At 34.8% G+C, this 23525-nt stretch overlaps 1 protein-coding gene across 1 annotated transcript in view; it reads left to right on the plus strand.

Annotated features, from left to right (window-relative positions):
• The window catches only part of PTPN22 (protein tyrosine phosphatase non-receptor type 22), a 56388-nt gene that overhangs the window by 26957 nt on the left and 5906 nt on the right, over positions 1–23525 (plus strand). Inside the window, exons 11-19 of the mRNA XM_065906692.1 lie at positions 911–997; positions 12086–12162; positions 12309–13126; positions 15381–15464; positions 15621–15727; positions 16844–16871; positions 20273–20356; positions 20605–20720; positions 22270–22300. Of these exons, the coding sequence (XP_065762764.1) occupies positions 911–997; positions 12086–12162; positions 12309–13126; positions 15381–15464; positions 15621–15727; positions 16844–16871; positions 20273–20356; positions 20605–20720; positions 22270–22300 (1432 nt within the window). The remainder of the gene's footprint in view (positions 1–910; positions 998–12085; positions 12163–12308; positions 13127–15380; positions 15465–15620; positions 15728–16843; positions 16872–20272; positions 20357–20604; positions 20721–22269; positions 22301–23525) is intronic.

Genomic DNA, 23525 nt, shown 5'->3' on the forward strand with positions numbered 1-23525 from the left:
TGTGAAGTGCCATCGAAAAACCTGAATAGGCCTATTTAGATGAAAAACAGATCCAAAAATCAAGTGCTTGAGCAAGTACAGAGGCAAAAACAAGGTAGTAAAAACCCATAAACCTGTAATTATAGCGGTCTCATTTCTCTGCAGTGGAATTGCTTTATAACCACAAATTTCTAAAGTCTATTTAGTGGTCTTCTTTTCTTTGGTATCTTTGCTAAGACAGAATTTCAGCAGCTTGATCCGAATGCACTAAACTAAGAGTCAAAGGTTCAGGTACTAACCCAAGACATTGAAATTACTTCTGAATGATCTCAGGCAAATCAGGTTAACACGGTTAACAACCTAATTGCTTTATAGATCAACTGTGAGAGTCATAGTGAAGCTATCTATTAGCTATCAAGAACATCAATCTACCTTTTCCCAGAAGAGATGAATTACCCCCAAAAAATGCATCTGGAATGAAATAAAAAACAATTTTTTTTTTTTGGCCATGTGGCATGCAGAATTTTAGTTTCCCCACCAGGGATCAAACCTGTGCCCCTTGCAATGGAAGAGCAGAGTCTTAACCACTGGACCTCCAGGGAAGTCCCTGGAATGAAAATTTTAAAGTGTGAGCAAACAAAATTAGAGGGAGGATAGTGGAAGGAAAGATAAATAAGAAAGTGGGGTTAGAATATAAAAAGCGTGCTGCAAGGTCCTTGTATATTAACTAGAGGTAGATCAAATATTTAGCTGTTTCTAGCATCCTAAAAATGCTTTGAAACCTGACATGGGCTGCACAGACGTAAGGCACTATCTTTAATGTTTCAGGTTTGCTATACTAGGATTTGATTGGCATTCATACTCCTGAGATTCTGTTAGTTCACCAAGTTTTTGTTTATTTTCATTTGTTCCGGTTTGCGATGCTCTTCAGCAACAGTATGAGCTGGTCTACAATGCTGTATTAGAACTATTTACGAGACAGATGGATGTTATCAGGGATAAACACTCTGGAACAGAGGTACATTTTAAATTTGATGTTTTGTAAAAAAAATGTTTTCATGTTGATTTTGGTCAAAGGATCTCAGATTAGTTGCAGGGCGACTTAAAATTTATCATCACAACTAAACTGGAGTGTCAGATGTGCATGCGGCTGCACTATAAATCTCCTATGAAGAAGGACAATTTAATTGAAGTACTTTAACTTAGAAAATTAATGTCTTGGTTAACCTTTTGCATACCATTTTCAGCTCAATTTAGAAACCATAGGAGTGGGTGAAAGGGCAAGCATACATTCTGTTTTCATGTTTTAGACAGTTGTGCAGCAAGTTAGAAGTTAGAGTGACAATTATAAAGTGAAATTGTAGTTGAGTACTTTACATTATTTTTCAGGTTACTCAAGCTTCATTTTGATGGCATATATATCCTCAAATTTTGAGACTATTTTAGTATAGCCAAAGGATTCTTAGCTAAAAATGTTGGGTATAAAAACAATTATGATTTGGCCAAATTCTAATTGAAAAATATTGAGCATTCTAGATGTTATTTTGAGCTTATCACAAAAACTGATGTCAAATATTTACTATGGAATCACAAAGTACTAGATTCTGAACAAACCTTAATAAGACAAAATTACTGATTTACCTTCCAGGGTATATGTAATATATACAAATTAATTAAAATTTTAACACTACATTTCATATTATGCATCTGAAAATATTCACTGAGTACCTATTGTTTTCACAGTATTTGGAATACAAAGTATGTAAGATGTGACTCTCACAACTCCTATCACTAGAATGATGAAGCATTTGGAGTGAAAAAAAAAATTAAAAAACTGTTGAGGCTAGAGAATGAACTATGCAATCCTATAGTGAACGTCAGCTCCAAAGAAAAAGTGTAGGAGAAGGAGATGAAAACCAGAATATAGTTGCCAGACATTGTTATTATATCCTGTTCATGCCTATTTCATTGTCTAGTACTCCCAAAACAAGTTTAAATAACAGAAGTGATTGCATGACCTAATTTCAGTGGAAGAGATTCTCATGTTTTACTACTAACTGTGATGTTGATTTGATTGGAGTTATTTATTTATTTATTTTATTATCTTTTTTGGCTGTGCTGGGTCTTCATTGCTGTGTGAGGGCTTTCTCTAGTTGTGGCAAGTGGGGGCTACTCTCTGTTGCAGTGTGCAAGCTTCTCATTGTGGTGGCTTCTCTTGTTACAGAGCATGGGCTCTAGGTGCATGGGCTTCATAGTTTCAGCTTGTGGGCTTTAGAGTATGGGCTCAGTAGTTGTGGTGCAAGGGCTTAGTTGCCCATGGCATGTGAGATTCTTCCAAACCAGGGATTGAACCTGTGTCTCCTGCATTGGCAGGCAAATTCTTCTGGACCACCAGGGAAGTCTGAGATATATCTTTTAATTGCTTAAAGGAAGTATTAATTGACATCTATTTTATTTTATTAAGAATTTTTTTCAGAAAGAATGTTGAAGTCTATCAACTGCATATCTTTGCATTTATAGAATGAGCACATGGATTTTCTCCTTTGACATGATAATATAGTCATATTCTTGCTCTTAGAATAAAACCTTCTTGAACAAAGAATATTCTCCTAACATGCTGTTGGAGTATGTGGGTTAATATTTTAGGTTCCAGGGAATGTCAGTACTCAGATATAGCCCATGGCTCCAGAAGTTGAGTTGTTTGGAGTGTGCCCTTAGTCAATAAATAGGAACATAGGAACATGGTTCAACCTCCCACAGAAGGAATTGATTAACATCAACCAAGGAGAACTTCTGTTTCTGGGAATATCAAGTGGATATACTTTTCCCTATTCTTTCCACTGAATACAACTAAAAACCCTGGACAACATACATATAAAATAAATATAAGAAATGTAAGACTTAAAATAAATATAAGAAATGTAAGACTTAAAATAAATATAAGACTCTGAAAGACAGAGAGAGGACAGACCAGCTAGGAACATTGGGACCCAAGGAAAGACATGAAGGTGGGTTCCTTGAGTTTTCTTTTTCTTCATATATCACAGATTTGGAACTGAAGAAACCAACAAATTGGAAGGGCCAACAGTGCAGACAACAACAAAAAAACAACAAAATCCTGCTCTCTCTAGTCAAAGAACCAGGAAAGGGGTAGCCGAGCAAACCAGAAAACTTTAAGATAATAAGTATTTTACTTCAGTCAACACCAAAAGAAAAAATGGCCCTCAACCCCACCTATGCCAACAAAGAAGTGGAGAGCCTAGATTTCCATCCCCACAAAAACGATGATGCAGAGAAGGACAACAGGTCAGCTATAAATACTCTATCAGAAGGGCAGTGCTATGTGTCATTCTTGTGATCATTCTAATGAAGAAAAATATACAATCATTTAAAATAAGAAAAAGTCAAGTAAAGAGCTAGGGGTTTTATTTCCACTGACCTGCAATGAGGTTTCCCTGCAGTGTGAGTGGAAACCAGGTGGGGAGCCTGAGTTTCTACCTGGCAGTAACGTGGCACCCCAACGTCTCTCCACTGATGGAGTGCGCCAGAAGAGGCCTGGTGGAGAGTCAGGACTTTCAACATCATCCAGCAGTAATGAGACCACCCAGACCATGGTGTCAATAGAGACCACCTGGAGAGCCTCTCCCATGGTGTCTCCTTTCAGGTGTTAGCAGAGACTGTGAGAAACTGGTGGAGATTGAATCCACTTGGCAATGGCAAGGCAGTAATGAGGTAGCACCCCCACCCTTCTTTCCCCTGTCAGAATGGATTTTTAAAAGCTACCCCAATTAAAAGAGAATAATATAACAATACAAAAATATCTAGATTTCATGTGAAAAATCACTTGCCATACCAAGAACCAGGAGGATCTCAAACCAAACGAGTAAAAGATAATCAACAGATGACAGCATTAAGATGACAGAGACGGAAGAATTACCTGACAAAGATTCTAAAGCAGCCATGATTAAAATGCTTCAGTGAGCAATTACAAGCATGCTTAAAACAAATGAAAAAATAAAAAGTCTCAGCAAAGAAATATAAAGACCTTGCAAAGAAAGAGAAGATATAAGAAGAACTGAAAAGGAATTTTACAGTTGAAAAATAACGGTAATGGAAACAAAACAGCTCAGTAGATGGATTTAACAGCAGAGTACAGGGCACAAGGAAAGAATTAATGAATCGAAAGACAAAACAATAGAAACTGCTCAATTTGAGCAATAGAAATAAAATAGGCTAAAAAATAAAATATAGAACTTCAGGAAACTAAGTGACAATGACAAAACCCCTAGCATTAGTGTCATTGATGTCCAAGGAGGAAAGGAGAAAAAAGGCAAGTCTAAAAAAGTACTGAAATTCTCATCATAAGTAAACTTCAGAAAACTAGATACAAAAATTCTAGGAAGCAGCCAAAGAAAAATGATATTAACTGAAGGGAAGAAACAATTAGAATGAAAATTAATATGTCATCAGAAAACATGGGGGCCAGAAAGAAGTGGCACAGTATTTTACAAGTGCTGAAGGAAAAAAGCTTGTCAATAGATTTCTACATCCAGTAAAAAATATCCTTCAAGAATGAAGGGGAAATCAAGACACTCTCAGATGAAGAAAAACTAAGGGGATTTGTTGCCAGTAGATAGACCTACCCTAAAAAAAATGGCAAAGGAATTTTTCTAATAGAAAGGAAAGGAAAAAAGAATATGGTAAGCAACATGGGTAAACATAGGTTTTCCTTTTTCTCTTGATTTTTCTAAATTATTTAAATGATTGAAGTGAAAATTATAACACTGATATAGTTCTAAATGTATTAGAGGAAATACTTAAGACAATTGCATTATGAAAAAGGAAGGGTTAGACACATAAAGGGAGGTAAGGCTTCTGTACTGAATTAGTAAAACAGTAACATTTACAGACTTTGATAAGTCATGAATATATGGTGTAATTACTAGAGTCACTCCTACAAAAACTGTACAAAGGTATATTTTTTTAAAAAAATTATAGGTAAATCAAAATGAAATTCCAAATATGCAGGAAAGAGAAAAAGGCAGGAAAAAGAAATGAGAAATGGAGAACAAACAGAAAATAACAGATAAAGTTGGAGACTTAAGCTCTACCACATTAATAATTACACTGAGAGTAAGTAGTACAAATATACCAATATACCAGACAGATTGGCAGAGGGTATTGAAAACATGACCCAACTATATGCTGTTTGTAAGAAACACATTTCAAATATATAGGTTGATTTAAAATAGAGGATTAGAAAAATATATACCCTGTAAACATGAATAAAGGGAAAACAGGAGTAGCTATATTAATATCAGAGAGACCTCAGAATAAAGAGTTATTCTCCCACAGCAAGGGAGGGATATTGTATGATAAAAGGGTCAATCCACCAATAAGATGTATTTAATAATCCTAAGTGTGTATGGGCCAGACCTGCAAGATACGTGAAGCAAAAATTGATAGGATTAAAAGGAGCAATACAAAAATCCACAGTTATATTTGGAGACTTCAATACCCCTCTCTCAAAATTTATAGAACTCAGCAAGAACTGTGCAAGAATATGTGAGAACTTAACACCACCACCACCAACAGGATCAAATTGATATTTATAGGAGTCTCCACCTAACAACACAAGAGTATACGTTCTTTTTAAGTGCTGATTGAACATATATCAAGGTGGATCACATCCTGGGCCATTAAACAATCTCAAAAATATAAAGAATTGATATCATATAGAATGTATTCTCTGAGTTCTATGGAATCAAAATCAAAGTTGATAAGGGAAGAATAACAAGAAAAGAACCAAGTACTTGGAAACCACATAAGACTCTTTGAAAAAAATCCATTGAGTCAAGAAAGGAAGTTTAAAGAGAAATTTCTGAAAAACACATTGAACTGAATAAAAATGTGAAAACACCACATATTGAGATTTGTCACACAGAGCTCCAGGGGTGCTGACAGCGAGGTTTATAGCACCCTAAATGCATACATTAAAAAACTGTCATTGTTGTTTAGTCACTAAGTTGTGTCAAATTCTTTTGTGACCCCATGGGCTGTAGCCCGCCAGGATCCTATGTCCATGGGATTTCTCAGGCAAGAATACTGGAGTGGGTTGCCATTTCCTTCTCCAGGGAACCTTCCTGACCCAGGAATAGCGACAGAGGAGCCTGGCAGGCTCCAGTCTATGGGATTGCAAAGAGTTGAACACAACTTAATGGCTAAACAACTAACATATATATGTATATATAAACATATATGTATTAAAATATAAATATATATGTATATATATATATCACATCTTCTTTATCCATTCATCTGTTGATGGACATTTAAATAGCTTCCATATCTTAGCTATTATAAATTGTGCTGCTATGAACATAAGGGTGCACGCATCTTTTCTTCATTTGTTGAAAACAAGTTTCTTTTTAAAAAATTTTTTTTTGAATTATAATTTTGTCTGGATATATGCCCAGAGTGGGGCTGTTGGATTTTATGACTTTAGTTTTTTGAGGATCCTCCATACTGTTTTCCATTGTGAATGTACCAATTTACACTCCCACCAACAGTGTAAGAGGGCTCCCTTTTCTCCCTACCCTATCCAGTATTTATTTGTAGACTTTTTATTTTTTATTTTTATTTTTTTAAAATAAGTTTTATTGGAGAAAAATAGAACCACCACGTACACAGGGAAAAGAGCACAAAAATTCAACCGATATAGAACTGAAAGTCACAACTACCCAATGTTGTTTGCGATTACTTTTCAATTTCTTAAATGGCTTCCCTCAATTTTTTAAATAGCCTTGCCAATTTTTTTCAGCTGAAATAGCATCAAGTTTTCAAAAAATTAAGAGCCTCAGCGAAGGGACCTGCTTTTATGATAACAAAGGTGACACCAAGAGTCACCTAATAGTAAAAAGAGACAAGAGTCTCCTAATAGTACCAATTCTACCAAAAAATTCCTGAAGCACATAACTATTGAGTCTGGTAGAACAGTAGCTCAGAGACCATCAGGGATTAGTTAGAACACTGACTCAGACGGTCCAGTATGCAGAGAGGGCAAACAAAAAAGCTGCATTTCCCTGTCAGATGAGATCATGTAAGAAAATCAAGGAGGTGCTAAGAAAATACAGGCAATGACTGCTCAAAATAATTAAGAAGGCATTCTAAATACCACATATTATTAGACAACAGTGTGTAAAGTGACGCAATTAGAAAACAGGCAACTTAAAAAAAATATGGTCACAGGTCTTTGGGAACTCAAGAAAACAATCACTAGCAAACACAAGAGCTGAAAGTCTCAGCTGAGGGTTGAAAGTGAAAGTGAAAGTGAAGTCGCTCAGTTGTGTCCGACTCTTTGCGACCCGTGGACTGTAGCCCACCAGGCTCCTCTGTCCATGGGATTCTCCAGGCAAGAATATTGGAGTGGGTTGCCATTTCCTTCTCCAGGTATTTGTAGACTTTTAATGATGGTCATCAAGACTGGTGTGAGGTAGTACCTTATAGTTTCGATTTGCATTTCTCTAATAATTAGCAATGGTGAGCATCTTTTCATGTGCCTTTTGGCCACCTGTATATCTTTGGAGAAATGTCTATTTAGGTCTTCTGCTCATTTTTTGATTGGATTGTTTGGTTTTTTGTTATTGAGTTGTATGAGCTGTTTGTGTATTTTGGAAATTAAGCCCTTGTTGGTTGTATCACTTGCAAATATTTTTTCCTAGTCCCTAGGCTGTCTTTTTTTTGTTTATGGTTTCCTTTGCTATGCAAAAGCTTGTTAGTTTGATTGGGTTCCATTTGTTTATATTAGCTTTTATTCTATTACCTTGGGAGATGGACCTAAGAAAACATTGGTACAATTTATGTTAGAGAATTCTCTTTTTTTATGGTGTCATGTCTTATAAGTCTTTAAGCCATTTTGAGTTTATTTTTGTGTATGATATGAGGGTGTGTTCTAATTTCATTGTTTCACATTCAGCTGTCCAACTTTTCCATGATGACTTGCTGAAGAGACTGTTTTTCTCCATTGTATATTCTTGCCTCCTTTGTTGAAAATTAATTGACTGTAGGTGTGTGGATTTATGTCTGGGCTCTCTGTTCTTTTCCATTGTCCATATGTCTGTTTTTGTGTCTTTTTCCATTTTTGAGTTGGCTGTTCTTGAGTCTTAGAAGTTCTCTAAATATTCTGGATATTAATCCTTATCAGATAATATGTGTGTTGCCCTTTTACTCTGTTGATTTTGCACTTTGATGCATATGTTTTTAATTTTCATAAAATCCAATTTGTCTCGTTGATAGTGCCTTTGGTGTCATATATGTGAAATCATTGTCAGACCCAATGCCATGAAGCTTTCCAAGTTTTCTAAGAGTTTTAGTTTTAGCTCTTATGTGTAGTTATTTGATCCATTTTGAGTTAATCTTTGTATATACTGCAAGAATCCAACATTTTTTTGCATGTAGATGCCCAGTTTTCCCAGCATCATTTGTTGAAAAGGCTGTCTTTTCTCCATTGAATGCTCTTGGCAACCTCATCAAAAATCAATTGCTCATTGATTTCCCTGGTGGTCCAGTGGCTAAGGCTCCACATTCTTGATGCAGGGAACCCAGGTTCAATCCCTGGTCGGGGAACTAGATCCCACATACTTCAACAAACATCAAAGGTCCTGCATGCCACAAATAAGACCCAACATAGCCAAATAAATATTTTAAACAATCAATTGCTCTTTCTGTGAGCTTACTGTTAGGCTCTCTATTTTATTCCATTAATCTGTATGGCTGTTCAATGTCAGTACCATATTGTTTTATTACTGTATGTTTGTAGTACCTCTTGATAATAGGAAGTTTAAGTCCTTCATCTTTGCTCTTCTTTTTCAAGATTGTTTAATCTAGCCAGAGTCCCTTGAGATTCTGCATGAATTTTAAGATGAGGTTTTCTATTTCCGCAAAGGCACCGTTTTGATAGGGTTTGAACTGAATCTGTATATTACTTTGCGTAATGATATTGTAACAATAATAAAAACATCCACTTCATGAATATAGAATGCCTCCTCTTTTATTTTTTATTTTTTGTCAGCAATGCTTTGTAGTTTTCAGCATATAAGTCTTTCATTTCTTTGGTTAAATTTATTCATCAGTATGTATATTTTTGATGCTAATTGCTTTTCTAATTTTCTTTTCAGATTGTTTATTGTTACTTTATAATAATGCAACTGGTTTTTATGTGGTGACTATATATTCTGCAACTTTGCTGAACTGGTTTTTTAGGTCGTGCAGTTTTGTGTATGTGTGTGGAGTCTTTCCACATATAAAATCAAGTCATCTGTGAATGAAGATAACTTCACTTACTTCTTTTCCATTTTGATACCTTTTTTTTGTGTGTGTGTGTGTCTAATTGCTTTGGCTAGACCCTCCAGTATTATGTTGACTAAAAGTGGTAAAAATTGGCATCCTTGTCGTATGCCTGATCTTGGGAGAAAGCTTTTAATCTTTCACCATTGAGTATGATATTAGCTGTAGGTTTTTTATATATGGCCTTTATCAAATTGAGGAAGTTCCCTTAAATTCCCAGTTTATTAGAGTATTTTTATCAAGAATTTGTCAAATTTTTCTCCATCAATTGATATGATCATGTGGATTTCTTCCCTTTAATTCTCTTAATATGGTATATTACATTGATTTATGTTGAAGATTGTTGCACAAGATTCTTGTACTCTGGAAATAAATCCCAGTTGGTCAAGGGGTGTAATTCTTTTCCTATACTGAATTCAGTTTGCTAGTATTTTATTGAGGACTTTGCATCAATATTCATGAAGACTATTGCTCTGAGGCTTTCTTTTGCTTTAGCATCTTTGTCCAGTTTTGTAACAGTGATTTCCTGTTCTCACAGGGTGATCAACTTGGCAGTGTCATTCAATTTCTAGGAAGAGTTTGTGCAGGTGTTTATTCTTCCTTAAATGTTTAGTCGAATTCACCAGTGAAGCTATCTGATCCTGGACTTTTCTTTGTTGGGAAAATATTTGATTACTGATTCAGTCTACTTATCAGTTGTAGTTCTATTCAGATTTTGCATTTCTTTCTGAGTCAGTTTTGGTTGATCAAGTGTTTCAGGAATTTGTCCATTTAATCCAGGTTATACAATTTGTTGACATACAATTGTTCATATTATTATATATATTTTTTATTTCTATGAAATTGGTCATAATGTCCCCACTTTTATTTCTGTAATTTGAGATTTTAGCAATTTTAGTTTTCTCGTTTTTCCTTTGTCCGTCTAGTTAAAGGTTTGTGAATTTTTATTGATCTTTTCAAAGGATCAAATTTTGGTTTTGTTGGTTTTCTACATTGTTTTCTTAGTCTCTATTTATCTCTGCTGTAATCTTTTAATATTTCCTTCCTTCAGCTGGCTCTGGGTTTAGTTTGTTCTTATGCTAGTTCCTTAAGATGTACAGCTAAATAATTGATTTGAAATCTTTCTTTTACACATTTATAGTTGTAAATTTACCTCTAAGAACTGCTTTCACTGTATCCCATATATTTTGGTATGATGTATTTTCATTTATTTCTAAGTATTCTCTCATTTCTACTGTGATTTCTCCTTTGACCCGGTAATTGTTTAACATAGTTTATACATATGTGTGAATTTTCCAGTTTTTCCTGTTATTCATTTCTAGTCTCAATCCATTCTAATTGAAAAAGATACTTTGTATGACTTCTGTTTTTTAAAATTTATTAAAGCTCTTTTGTGGCCTAATATATGGTCTGTCCTAGAGAATGTTCCATAAATGTTCAAGAAGAATGTCTGTGTTGCTGGGTAGAGTGTTTTACAAGCGTTTGTTAGTTCTTATAGGTTTACGTGCTTATCCACGTCTGTCCTCTATTTCTTGTTGATCTTCTGATTGTTCTATTATTAAAAGTGGAGTATTAAATTCTCTGTATCAGTTTACTAGGCTTACTGTAACAAGTACTGTAAACCAAGGGGGGCTTAAAACTCACAGTTCTGGAGTCACAAAGTCTAAAACCAAGGTGTCATCAAGGCCATGGTCTCTCTCTCGGGAGCTCTAGGGGAAGAATTTTCCTTGCCTATTCTTATTTTTTGGTGTTTCCAGCAATCCTTGGTGTTCTTTGGCTTGCAGATACATTGCTCCAGTCTCTGTCTCCATCATCACATCATATTCTCCCTGTGTTTTCTCTTCTTATAAGGACACAAGTCATTGTTTTAGGGCCCACTATAATCCAGTATGATCTCATCTTAAATTACATCTGCAAAAATCTTATTTCCAAACAAAGTCACATTCACAGATTTCAGGGATTAGATTTCAAAATATCTTTTTGAGAGTCACAATTAAACCCATTACAAGTAGAATCTTATCACTGACTTTTTAGAAAACATATTTAAACAGCTCCAAAGGCAGGATATTTTTTACAATTGCTGGTAGCTTGGATTCCATGAGTCACAGTAACAAATTTCATGATGTGATAATTGCTATGAAGAAAATAAAGACTGAGAATGTCTGGGCAGGTGGGGTGGGAGTGTGATTTTAGGTTGAGTGGTCAGGGAAGGTTTCCATATGTAGGTGACATTTAAGTAGAGAATAATTACTTTAGAAACTACCAACCTTGCAAAGTGTATTGAGTAAGGGTATTTCAACAGAAAGAATAGTAAAAACTTTGAACTGGAAATGAATTTGGTATACTTAAGGAATGGCAAGAAAACCGGTATAGTTGGAGCACAGTAAGGAAGAAAAAGATGGAGCAAGCATGAGGATATAACATAAAAAGCTGAGATGATGAAATTTCTGAAAGTACAATGTTTTTGAGAATAAATTTGTATTTTAAGTAAATAACATTTTAAAACTTTCACATATGAAAAGACGGTGCTATAAGCAAATCCTTTTTAATCTCCGTAACACTAATCTTTTATTTTGATCCTTTTGATCTCAGTATGTGAACAAGTTCTTGCTTCATTCAATATTTTGGAAACTCATATGATTCTTTCATGAATTATTTTAAATCTTTATATTTTCTGAGAAATAACTTTTCCGCCTTATGAATGTTAAAATCTATCATTACCATCACTTCACTAAAAATCAATCTCTCACTTCTCTTGAAGATTCAAGCAAAGGATTCAGTTTTTGAGCAAAATCCCAACCTAAAAGCAAAACCTTATTCTCCTAATTTACCAAAAAGGTGAGTATAGTTTTACACATATAGTATTGTCTAATTGTGTCTGGGAGGAATATCTCATGCTTATATCTCATCATGATGCTGAGAAGTGGATATGGGAAGAGGCCTCTTTGGAATATGGTATCATCATCACTTTCTTTTTGTTTCAGTACCATAAAAGAAGCAAAAGTGATGAACCAACAGAACAAAGGAAGGATAAGGGTGAAAAGTGCAGAAGCTTCTTCGTTTGACCTCAGGACTTCTGAAATAAATGAAAAGGAAGGGTTAGTCATGCACCGTGCTAAACAGAGCAGTTCTTTAGAGTTTTTGGAACTGAACTGTGGTTGTAACAAAAATGCTGACACAACCATGAAATGGGAGACAAAGGTGTTCCCAATAGCTGGGAAGCCTCTTCAGAAGCATCAAAGTTTGGACTTGAGTTCCATTTTGTTTGGAGCATATCCTAAATCTAAACCTGTAAATGCAGCAGGAAGATATTCTAATTTAAAGGTGCCAATACTGCGAACCAAATCAACTCCCTTTGAATTGATGCAACAGAGAGACAGCAAAGAGTTGGACATAAAGGGAAGTTTTTATTTGGAATCTCAACCACACAATTCTTGTGTTGATCAGCCTCAAAAAGTGATGTATGTTTCTTCAGCAGAACTGAATATTTCGCCATCACATGACTCTAAGCATCAAACGTGCAATCCTGCTAATGCAAAGCAGCATGACTCTGGTGCTTTTAATGAGCATTCTTATATGTCTTTAGTAGAAGATCCTTATTTTTCATCATTGTCTCCAAGTAGTGCTCATTCTAAGATGTCTTTTGATTTACCTCAGAAGCAAGATGGAAGTGTTTTACCTTGTTCTTCACTGTCAAAATCCTCTACAACCCTCTTTCCTTATTACAATTCACATGATTCTTTAACACTGACTACTCTGACCAGTTTTCCCCCACCACTGAACCAAGAGACAGCAGTAGTAGGTAAGTTATTTTTAAAAGTTAGTATGGCATTTTAGATTTTACTTTGTTTCTGTAAGATTTGGTTTCATCTCACTTTCCCCCTCATCCTTCTCTGCTTGCCTCTTTATTTCTCCTCCTCAAAAAAAAAAAAAAAAAGAAAAGAAAAATTCCATGAAACAAGCAACAGTAGAGGCAGTCAGATCTAGTACAGGACTTATGCCAGCAGGCGTGCTTCTAAAGGCAGCAATCCTCATTCCTCAATGTGTCTATCAAAAGTCCACAGTTTATCCTTAGCATGCAGAAACAACTTCCAAAAGAACATCAGAAAAGATTTGACCAACAACAGTACCACATGGTCACTCAGAACTTTTGTTGGAGAACCATGTGGCTATACTAAATTGAACAGATTGTTAAGAATTGAATTCTCTTCCTGCAGGAGTTGGAAGAGGAGGATTTGATTTCTTCTTGTCCTTTTATAGGGGCTTCCTTGGTGGTTCAGACAGTAAAGAATCTGCCTGCAATGCAGGAGAACTCGGTTCAGTCCCTGGGTCAGGAAGATCACCTGGAGAAGATAATTGCTACTCACTCCAGTATTCTTGCCTGGAGAATTCCATGAACAGAGGAGTCTGGCAGGCTATAGTCCATGGGGTTGCAAAGAGTCAGACATGACTGAGTGACTAACACTTTCATTTTCTGTCCTTTTATAATAACTTTATAGATGAGGATATGTGTTCAATATTCTGCGTGAGACTTTAACCTTATATAAATCTTTAATTTCATACTTTGTCTCTTTTACAATCCTGTATTTTTGCATATTATGCAAAAATTGCTGTGTTAAGTTACTTAGTCATACCTGACTCTTTGCAACTCTATGAACTGTAGCCCTCCAGTCTCCTCTGTCCATGGGATTCTCCAGGCAAGAAGACTAGAGTGGGTTGCCATGCCCTCCTCCAGGGGATCTTCCTGACCCAGGAATCGAATCTGCATCTCATGTCTCCTGCATTGGCAGGTGGGTTCTTTATCACTAGCTCCACCTGGAAAGCTCTTAGGCAAAAATTATGTTATATTACTGAGCGGTTTGAAAGTAGAAGTAAATATTCTATTAGATAATTGTAATAGTTTGATGTAGAAGATGATGAAGGAAAGCAAAAAAACAAGTTTAACTCTTTTAGGTATATCATCAGAAATTTATATAGAACATTCCACCTAAGTAGGAAATAGAGAAGGCTTTTTCTCTATGACATCATTTGTAAAGAATTTTCCTGCTAATGCAGGAGATGCGGGTTCAATCCTGGGTCAGGAAGATCACCTGGAGGAGGAAATAGCAACTCGCTCCAGTATTCTTGCTTGAAAAATCCCATGGATAGAGGAGCCTGGCAGGCTACAGTCCCTGGGGTCACAAAGAGTAGGGCATGACTGAGCGACAGAGCACCCACCCATGACATTTACTGTACATATTCCTCAATACATACAACAGATGCATAGCTTTGTTATAAAAATATTTCATCTGTATCTAGTTCCTTCTTTGATTAGAAGGAAAGATTATGTACTTTGATCTTGTTTTATGATTTAAAGAAATTTTATTTTTCTAGATACCCACAATACCTTAAATTGTCTGAGTGCCAACTTTGGAAACCAAATCTTTTTCAGATTGTAGCAACATTGACATGTGTGCCATCTGGTGGCAATTTCTCATAACAGCATTTAAATTCTATAAAAATTCTGAATACATCTACAGAAATATATTAACAGAAAACCTTGTTATACCATTGTTTTGTAAAAAGGAAAATGTCAATATTCTTAATTCTAAAAGAATGAAGAAGAAATACTAAAATCTTTATGATTTTACCTCCTCTGTAATTGAATCTGGCATGTTAAGGTGCTTCATGAGGCTGTATTGTATATTCAATGTAAAACAAACGGCAAGAGTTATGCAGAAAACAATCCAAAGCTTCCTAAATTAATATAAAGTTTTACACTATGTTAACTGATACTCAGCAACTTAATTAAAATATCCTTGGGCTTTTAAAAGAAGTAAATTTTGAAGAAGAATAAAAAAACCTGGGTTTCCAACTTAGGATGAGAGAATTTATGTTGCTTTTTCCATGAGTGAACAGATACCAGCTTACACATCTTAGTAATGTTTGACATAACTTGTATCAAGATTAGAATATAAAATTTCCTTTGGATTTTTGAGTGAACAGATACCAGCTTAAATATCTTTTAAAAATCTTTGAATTTTTATAATTAAAAATTGTGATTATATTTTTGATAGCAACTTCTCCAAGGATAGATGATGAAATCCCTCCTCCACTTCCTGAACGGACACCTGAATCTTTTATCATAGTAGAGGAAGCTGGTGAGTACAGTTCAGTAAGTGTAAAGTAAACTGTGGATTAACTAGATGATTTCTCAGATCTTTTCAATATTCTGTGTGCCATTGCTGAGTAACATTTGCCCTTTAAAATTACAATACTCCTAAGAATTGAATCATATTTATTTACTTATGTTACAGAACTCCCACAGGGTGTTCCCAAATCTTCATCTTCACCCGTGAAGGTAAAAACTGGAACGTCACTAGAATGTAGTGGAACATCTGAATCAAAGAAATCTGATGATTTGGTAAGACTTAGACCAAGCAAGGTCAATAACTATTTTTTCTGACTCTACTCACTAAGATTCAACAGACTGTAGTCTATTCTTTAAATATTTTTAACATCTATCACTTAGTAAATATTGAGCGAATACTTTTTATAAAACAATGTGGGGAATAAAAAGATATGTGTAATATACAATTGTTGTCCTTAAGAAATTTGAAGTTTAGCAGTAGAGATATAGCATGTGTACACAAAGTCTATTTTTGTCTGTATTTATTATAACAAGGCAAATATAATCAACGCCATATGAAAGCTCTTAAGCTTTGAAAGAGAGAGATCCCTTCAGGTTGGAAGTGATCAAGGAAGATTTAGTGAAAGAGTAAACATTTGACCTTATTCATAAAGTACAATCAAGGCAAAAATAATTGTTTCCTAAGTAGATTGCTTGTTCGTAGTAGTCATCTGGTAGGCAGTTTCTTGTTAGCTGTGATACCATATTATAGAGAGCAGTTTTTTAAAAATAACAGATGTCTATATTATTTAATATAAACTTTCTGGAATTATGTTCTCTGCTTCTAGAAGAAAAACCTACACTTTCAACAATCTGTTATGCATTTGTATACAATTCTATGAGGAACCAACTATCTTAACCTTTCAGAGATCAGAAGAGTAACTATCTAAAACATTTAAACATGCCTACACTTGCAGTGGTGGTAAAAATATTCTCCACCTTTTAAATTACACTTTTAATGTACTAGTAACTGTTATTGTTACTGCTAATGGTCTTTATCTTACCAAGTCCCAGGGTAAAGAACAATCCCTCTGTTCCAGCATCATGAGGTAATTTCAATTGCAACAACCTAGCCTTAAATTAAATTTTCAGGGAAATGTTCTAAGTAGGAGGAAATAAGTATAAAAAGGATCAATTTAGAACCAATATTCATGACATATAAAAAAAATCACTGTAAGAGTAGATGATTCTTCACGATTCATTCAGCACATTTATATATTAGGAAAAATAGGGAAAACATTTCATAACTCTATTGGTATATGAAATATAATTTTTTTAAAAATGCTATTTATTGCCTAGAGTTTATAGATTTGTGTACATGTTATTCTTTCACTTTTTTTTTCCCTCCAGAGTGTAAAACCCCAGAGTCCAAAATCAGGTAAAACATTTATTTTCCTTGGCTTTAGGTGACATTTAGCCGTAAGAATTTGTACTGCAAGAATGGCTCATTAAGTTTAGAGTATCACCTCAGGAGATGGCATGGTTTCCATAATAGCTTCCACTACTCATTGATTTACTTCTGGTTTTCCTAGGCTAGTAGTTTTGTTTTGTGAAGGGTAAGAGGAAAACAGGATTTTAGAATTCTCTTCCTTGATATACAACCCAACTATTTCAGATACAACTTCTTAAAACTTTGCAGCAGTTCCATTTTACTGGTTTTATCATTGTTAACATTGTCATTTTGAAAAACTATTTCTGACCACTTAGGTTTTTAACTTGCTATTGCTTCTCCAGTACTTACTTGTTTTATACATTGAATAACAACACCAACAGCCAACAGTTATTGAACACTGATAGGTATTTTACATATATTATGACAGGTAGCAGTTACCCTTAACATATTTATTCATATTAACATATTATTCAAATACATAAATAAGTAGTATAACATAGACATTAAAAACCATGGGCTTTGGAGTCAGGTAGACTTTCATTCAAATCTCTGGCTTACCAATAGTTATCGAAATCTATGACCTTGTTTAAGTTATATATTGCTGTTGTTCAGTTGCTATTGTTGCTGTTCAGTTGCTAAGTCGTGTCCAACTCTTTGCGACTCCATGGACTGTGATTTTTCTCATTGATAAAATGAGGATAATGGAACTTCCCTTCTAAGAGGATTTTTGTGAGGATTTAGTGAGATAAAATAAGTATAAAGCTTTTTTAGCACAGTGGTTATCAAATAAGTTCTCATTAAATGTTATCAGGGAAGTCCCTCATTAAATGTTACCTATTACAATTTTTATTAGGTAATTATTAAATGAACATTTTAAGTTCTGTGTGCCTTATCCAGTGTTAGAAAAGGCAGGATATATAACAAAGAGCACTTGCTTAATGATTACAGTGTTAATCGCTCAGTCGTGTCTGACTCTTGTGACCCCATAGACTGTAGCCCACCAGGCTCCTCTGTCCATGGGATTCTTCAGGCAAGAAGACTGGAGTGGGCTACTTAATGATTATATATGTGCTCAAATTGGGCAGACAAAATTAATACTCATTGCAACTATTAAGTTATAATCTATATGGCATTGATTCTAATCACCAGTAGTATGGGGAAAAAAAGGCATCACTGGAGTGGTTAGGGAAGGTTTCATTGAGTAGAGAAAAGAAATAGAAAATTATTGATAGAAGAAAAAAGAGTGAATTCTAGGAGCAGGGACCAGAATAACAGTGATTCAAAGGTAAAAATAAGCATGACGGGTACAGAGAAACTGTAAGTAGGCAAATTTAATTGCAACAGAGGTTCTATTTTAGGGAAATAAGGAAAATAAATTTGGATAGATAATGTGGGAAAGTTCTGAAGGACTTAAAGGATATGCAGATGAAATATCCAGAATAAACAAATCTATATATAGAGAAAGCAGATTTGTGGTTGCCCCTCTAATCTGGGGGTAATGGGAAGTGATTACTAAATGGGTGTGCAGTTTCTTTTCAGGAAGATTAAAATTTTGTAACCAGACTGTGATGATATTTGTACATCAATGTGAATGTACTAAATGTCATTAATAGCAAATATTGTTATGTATATTTTATCACACACAAAACTTGGCAGAAGAATTTAGATCTAATTCAATAAGTAATAAGCACTGTAGGTTCTTTATCAGGGGAGCATTAAGGTGAAAATGGTATTTTGGGAAGGTATTTGGCAGAATATTGTTACCTGAAAGTTATAGTTCTCATAATACTTCCTAAAATCAAACTGGAAGGTGATAAGCTACTTTATAGTAGTTATCAAATATTTGTTAAATGCCTACTATTTGCCAGTGATTGTATTTGGTGATGGAAGTACTGCATTGATATTTAATTTTTGCATATTACCCAGGATACAAGGAATAAACTACAGAACTTGCTTTATAGATAAGTCTTGAGACCTAAAAAACCCAATGACCAAAGACAGATAAAGCTCTAGCACTTAACCATGTATTCATTTTCAAAGACATTAATAAAGTATATAATTATACTTAGTGCTATACAATGAGGAGCATACATCAATAGAACACCATTTGTATCTTTAGGACTTATGTTGTGGGAAAGTAGCTCCATTATTTAAAATTCTTTATCACAGAAATGGGCTTTCAGGTGGCTGAGTGGTAAAGAATCGGTCTGTAATGCAGGAGTCCCAGGTTTAATCCCTGGGTCAGGAAGGTCCTCTGGAGAAGGAAACGGCAACCCACTCCAGTACTCTTGCCTGGGAAATTCCACAGAGGAGCCTGGTGGGCTACAGTCCATGGGGTCCCAGAGTCAGACACAACTTAGCAACTAAACAACAACAACAGAATCACAGAAATACTCAAACATACATTTAAACCTACCATAATAGCATTAATCACACTAATAATTATCTAATATGCAGACTTTGTTCATTTTCTTGAATTGTCTCAAGCATGTCCTTCTTTTATTTTTTCAAACAATGTTTTACAGTTGATTTATTTGAAGCTGGATTCAAAGTCTACATCTTGCATTTGTTTTATATGTGTGTTAAGCCTTTTAAAGTTTATAACAGTTCTTTTTTTATGTTCTCTCTTGCCATTTATTTGTTGAAGGGAATGCCCTTAAGACTGCTAATATTCCAAATTTGGCTGTTTGTATCCTCATGGTTTTATTTAACACATTCCTCTATCTCTAGGATTCCCTGCAAAGTTATAGTAAGACTAGAAGCTTGATTAAAAGTCAGGTTCAAATTCTTTGGAAGAGTACTTTTATAAGTCAGCTATTAAATTTGTGATAAAGCATAGGTTCATTGACTAAAGAGCTACAATAACAAAATTTTTGAGGCTCCAGTCATTGTTCAGATAATTTTTTATTTGGTTGTTACAGGTTAATGGAAAAATAACATAAAACCAAAAAGGGATTTTTTAAATACTTTTCATTGGCGCTTAGTTGATTTACAGTGCTGTTAGTCTCAGGTGCGCAGCAAAGTGAATCAGTTACACATGTACACATATCCACTCTTTTCTAGATTCTTCTCCCATATTGGCCATTACAGAGTATTGGGTAGATTTCCTTGTGCTATATAGTAGGTTCTTATTAGTTATCTATTTTATATTAGTGTGTATATATAAATCCAAATCTCCCAATTTATCCCTCCCCTCTTCCCCTTTAGTGACCATAAATTTGCTTTCTACATCTGTGATTCTATTTCTGTTTTGTGAATAAGTTCATTTGTACCATTTTTTTTTTGATTCCACAAATAAGCAATATCATACATTTGTCTCAAAAAAGGAGCTTAACTTAGGACTTTCAATTGATAGGATTTTTTTTTGTATGTTCTTTTTTTCATAGATCTACAACAAGATCGTTCTTCTTCCCCACCACCTCCATTGCCAGAGAGAACCTTAGAGTCCTTCCTTCTTGCTGATGAAGATTGTAAGTGACAGTATTCTCTCTCAAAAGTTATAGAAAAGTGAGACCATTAAAGGTTAACAATAAAATAGGACCTAAATGGAAAAGGTACACAGAATGATTAAATAAGATAAAGATAATAAATTTTAAAAATGCATAATCTATTGCAAAAATAATGTACAGAAAAAATCAAGCTAAGAATTACTGAATTCTGAACCTGTATGTAATCTGAAGTCTTAAGAAGCTATGCAACAAAACACTTTGTTTTTTAGGTACACAGCCTCAATTTGTAGAGACTTATTCTACTAGCTGTCCTAACACCATGGAAAATTCAACATCTTCAAAACAGACAATGAAACCTCCTGGAAAGAATTTTACAAGGAGTAAGGTAAAAATGACAGGAGTTTATGGGAATATGCCAGAGGTGTCCTAACCCTTGTCACTCCAACCCCCGGCCACTAGCATTAAGATGAAAAAATTAGACTAACTATCTTCACTAATATTGATTGTTAGTCTCACAACAATCAAAATTAATAGAGGGAAACCAAAAATTTAAAAAACACAAAAAACAACTTAGAGCATGCCCCCAAAAACTATCAACTTCTTTCCCCCTGAAACTAGACAAACTGACTCCAAAGTTGATATGTGTGGGGAAAGAGCAAGAATAGTCAGGAAATAGCAAAAAAAAATAATAAAAACAGTGAAAGAAGGGTAGTCTTATCAGATATAAAAATACTATAAAGCCCGAATAATTAAAATGGCGTGATATTGGTTTATGAAAAGAAACATATACCAACAAAGCAGAAGAAAAAGAGGGAGAACAAAAATGAGAGCATTTTCACTAGGATATTTTGAATTACAAATCATCTATATTTAAAAACCTAAATTTTTCAAAAAGGAATTTTAAAATATCTATTATATAGAAGATTACATCTCTGTTAAGTGTTAGAAAAATAGAAATGCCATAAAGGTCATCTAAATGTCCCTGAAAAGAGTATAGTTAATTATTAGAATATAATACCTATATGAGAAATAAAATGAAAATTATAAAAAAATAATATACTCTGGAACAGAGTGAAAAACATACAACCTGAAGAAATGTGAAGAAAAGAAGAAATCAGGGTAGATTTTTAGAAGAGATAAGAGATAAGAGTTTAGAGACTCCACCATCAAGGAGGCAGAAGATACGGGTTTGTTTAAAAGAGGGAGAAGGAAGTAGCATGGTTAACAGTATGAAGAGAATCTCAGTAAATCGAGAACAGAAAATGACTGGCAATTTTTCTGACTAGAATAGGAGTGGCAATGTATCACAGTATCTTCCGAAGCCACGGTGGGTTCTGGAATGGTCCCTCAATAAAGAAGAGAAGTAGGGGACTTCCCAGTTGGTCCAGTGGTTAAGACATCGAGGTTAAGACCTGCAGGGGACATGGGTTCCCTCCCTGGTCTGGGAAGATTCCAAATGCGGACGGGCAACTAAGCCTGTGTGCCACAACTACTGCGCCACCCCTCGAGAGCCCAAGAGCCGCAACTACTGAGTCTGTGTGCCTAGAGCCCGTGCTCCCAAAGAAGAGAAGCCACTGCAGTGAGAAGCCCATGCACCACAACTAGAGATAGCTGTCATGCAGCAATGAAGATCCAGTGCAGCCACATAAGTAAATGTATCAGTAAATAAGATATTTTAAAAAATAAAGAAGAAAAGTAGAAACTCCATCTTTTTTCCTGCAGAATAATAGTATTATTTCTAAACAGCAAGATAAGACAAGTAGAGACTTGGCACTGAGTTAAAAATGGCATGACAGAAAAATAATTTTGTGTATTTCCATATCTATTTTTAAAGAAATTAATCCTCTTGACTGAAGTCTATATTTCTAGTTGATTAAAAGTGTTTGGATTTCAGAGGGAAAAAACTAACCTTTTCCTTTTCTTCATTTTTATAGAGTTTGAAAATTTTACGAAATGTGAAAAAGAGTAAGTTACTTATTTTTAGAATACATATACCACTTTCAGTATTTGTAATTTTTCCTTATATAACCACTGGGAAAAATAATTAACAGTAGTATTCCTAAACAGAACCTTGCTAAGGGCCTATATATCAGAACAGTCACCTTCAGGCAGGCCTTGCACTGTTGTTAGGCTCCATGATGCTAAAATACTGGGTAGGGAGTAAGGGGAGGGAAAAGTTTCTGTGTGATTCATAGAAATAACAGTATGATGTTTGGCACTTTCTACACATCCTAAAATGCTGTCATTACTGTGTTATTTAAAACTCCCAGCAGTCTAACCTCAGATGTATTTTCTTTGAAAGTAGTCACAGTAAAGCATATTGTGAAACAAATGTGTTGATTTAATGAAATAAGCAAAGTATTGACACATTTCTATTTTTACCAAATATTATTAGCAATAAAAGTCTGTTGCTTACTGTTTTTCTTATATTGTAGTGAAAACAAAACCCTGACTCCTGAAACTATGGGAAACTGGTTATCTCCAAAATCCTATTTATAACTACAAAGTATATGGTAGTGTATTTTTTACAAACTTGATCCATCAGGTTAATCATCAAGGATTAAACAGCTATACTGGTATTGTGGGGAGGGACAAAGAGCACTGAGAAAACGTGATATAAGGTGTTAGCTAAATAAGAAGGTTTATAGCTGAAAATTACTCTTTTCTTCTGAGTTTTCACTCTATCTCCCTGTCCATAAGCGTGTGGTAGGCTGCTTTTACTGCTAGCACACTTGACCTCTGAAGTGAACTAATTTCCTACCTATAATAAAGCATGATTGGAAAATATACTCTTTCCTCTAAAGTCAGTCAAAAGAGAATTTAAACATTTAAAGAGGAAATCATAGTATGAAAGTGTTAGTTCCTTAGTCGTGTCTAACTCTTTTCAATCTCATAGACTGTAGCCTGCCAGACTCCTCTGTCCATGGAATTCTCCAGGCAAGAGTAATGGAGTGGGTAGCCATTCCCTTCTCCAGCGGATCTTCCTGCCGCAGGGATCAAACCTGGATCACCAGCATTGCAGGCAAATCCAGGAAAGCATGATTGGAAAATAGTCTTTCTTCTGAGTCAGTCAAAAGGGAATTTAAACATTTCAAGAGCAAATCATAGTAGAAAACATAAGAAATAAAATGGCAAATAGCAAAAGAATGTGTAAATTGAACAGTTAGCCAAAGATTGATTTGATTAGCTT

This window comes from Muntiacus reevesi, chromosome 1 (assembly GCF_963930625.1).
Source record: "Muntiacus reevesi chromosome 1, mMunRee1.1, whole genome shotgun sequence".
Lineage (NCBI taxonomy): Eukaryota > Metazoa > Chordata > Mammalia > Artiodactyla > Cervidae > Muntiacus > Muntiacus reevesi.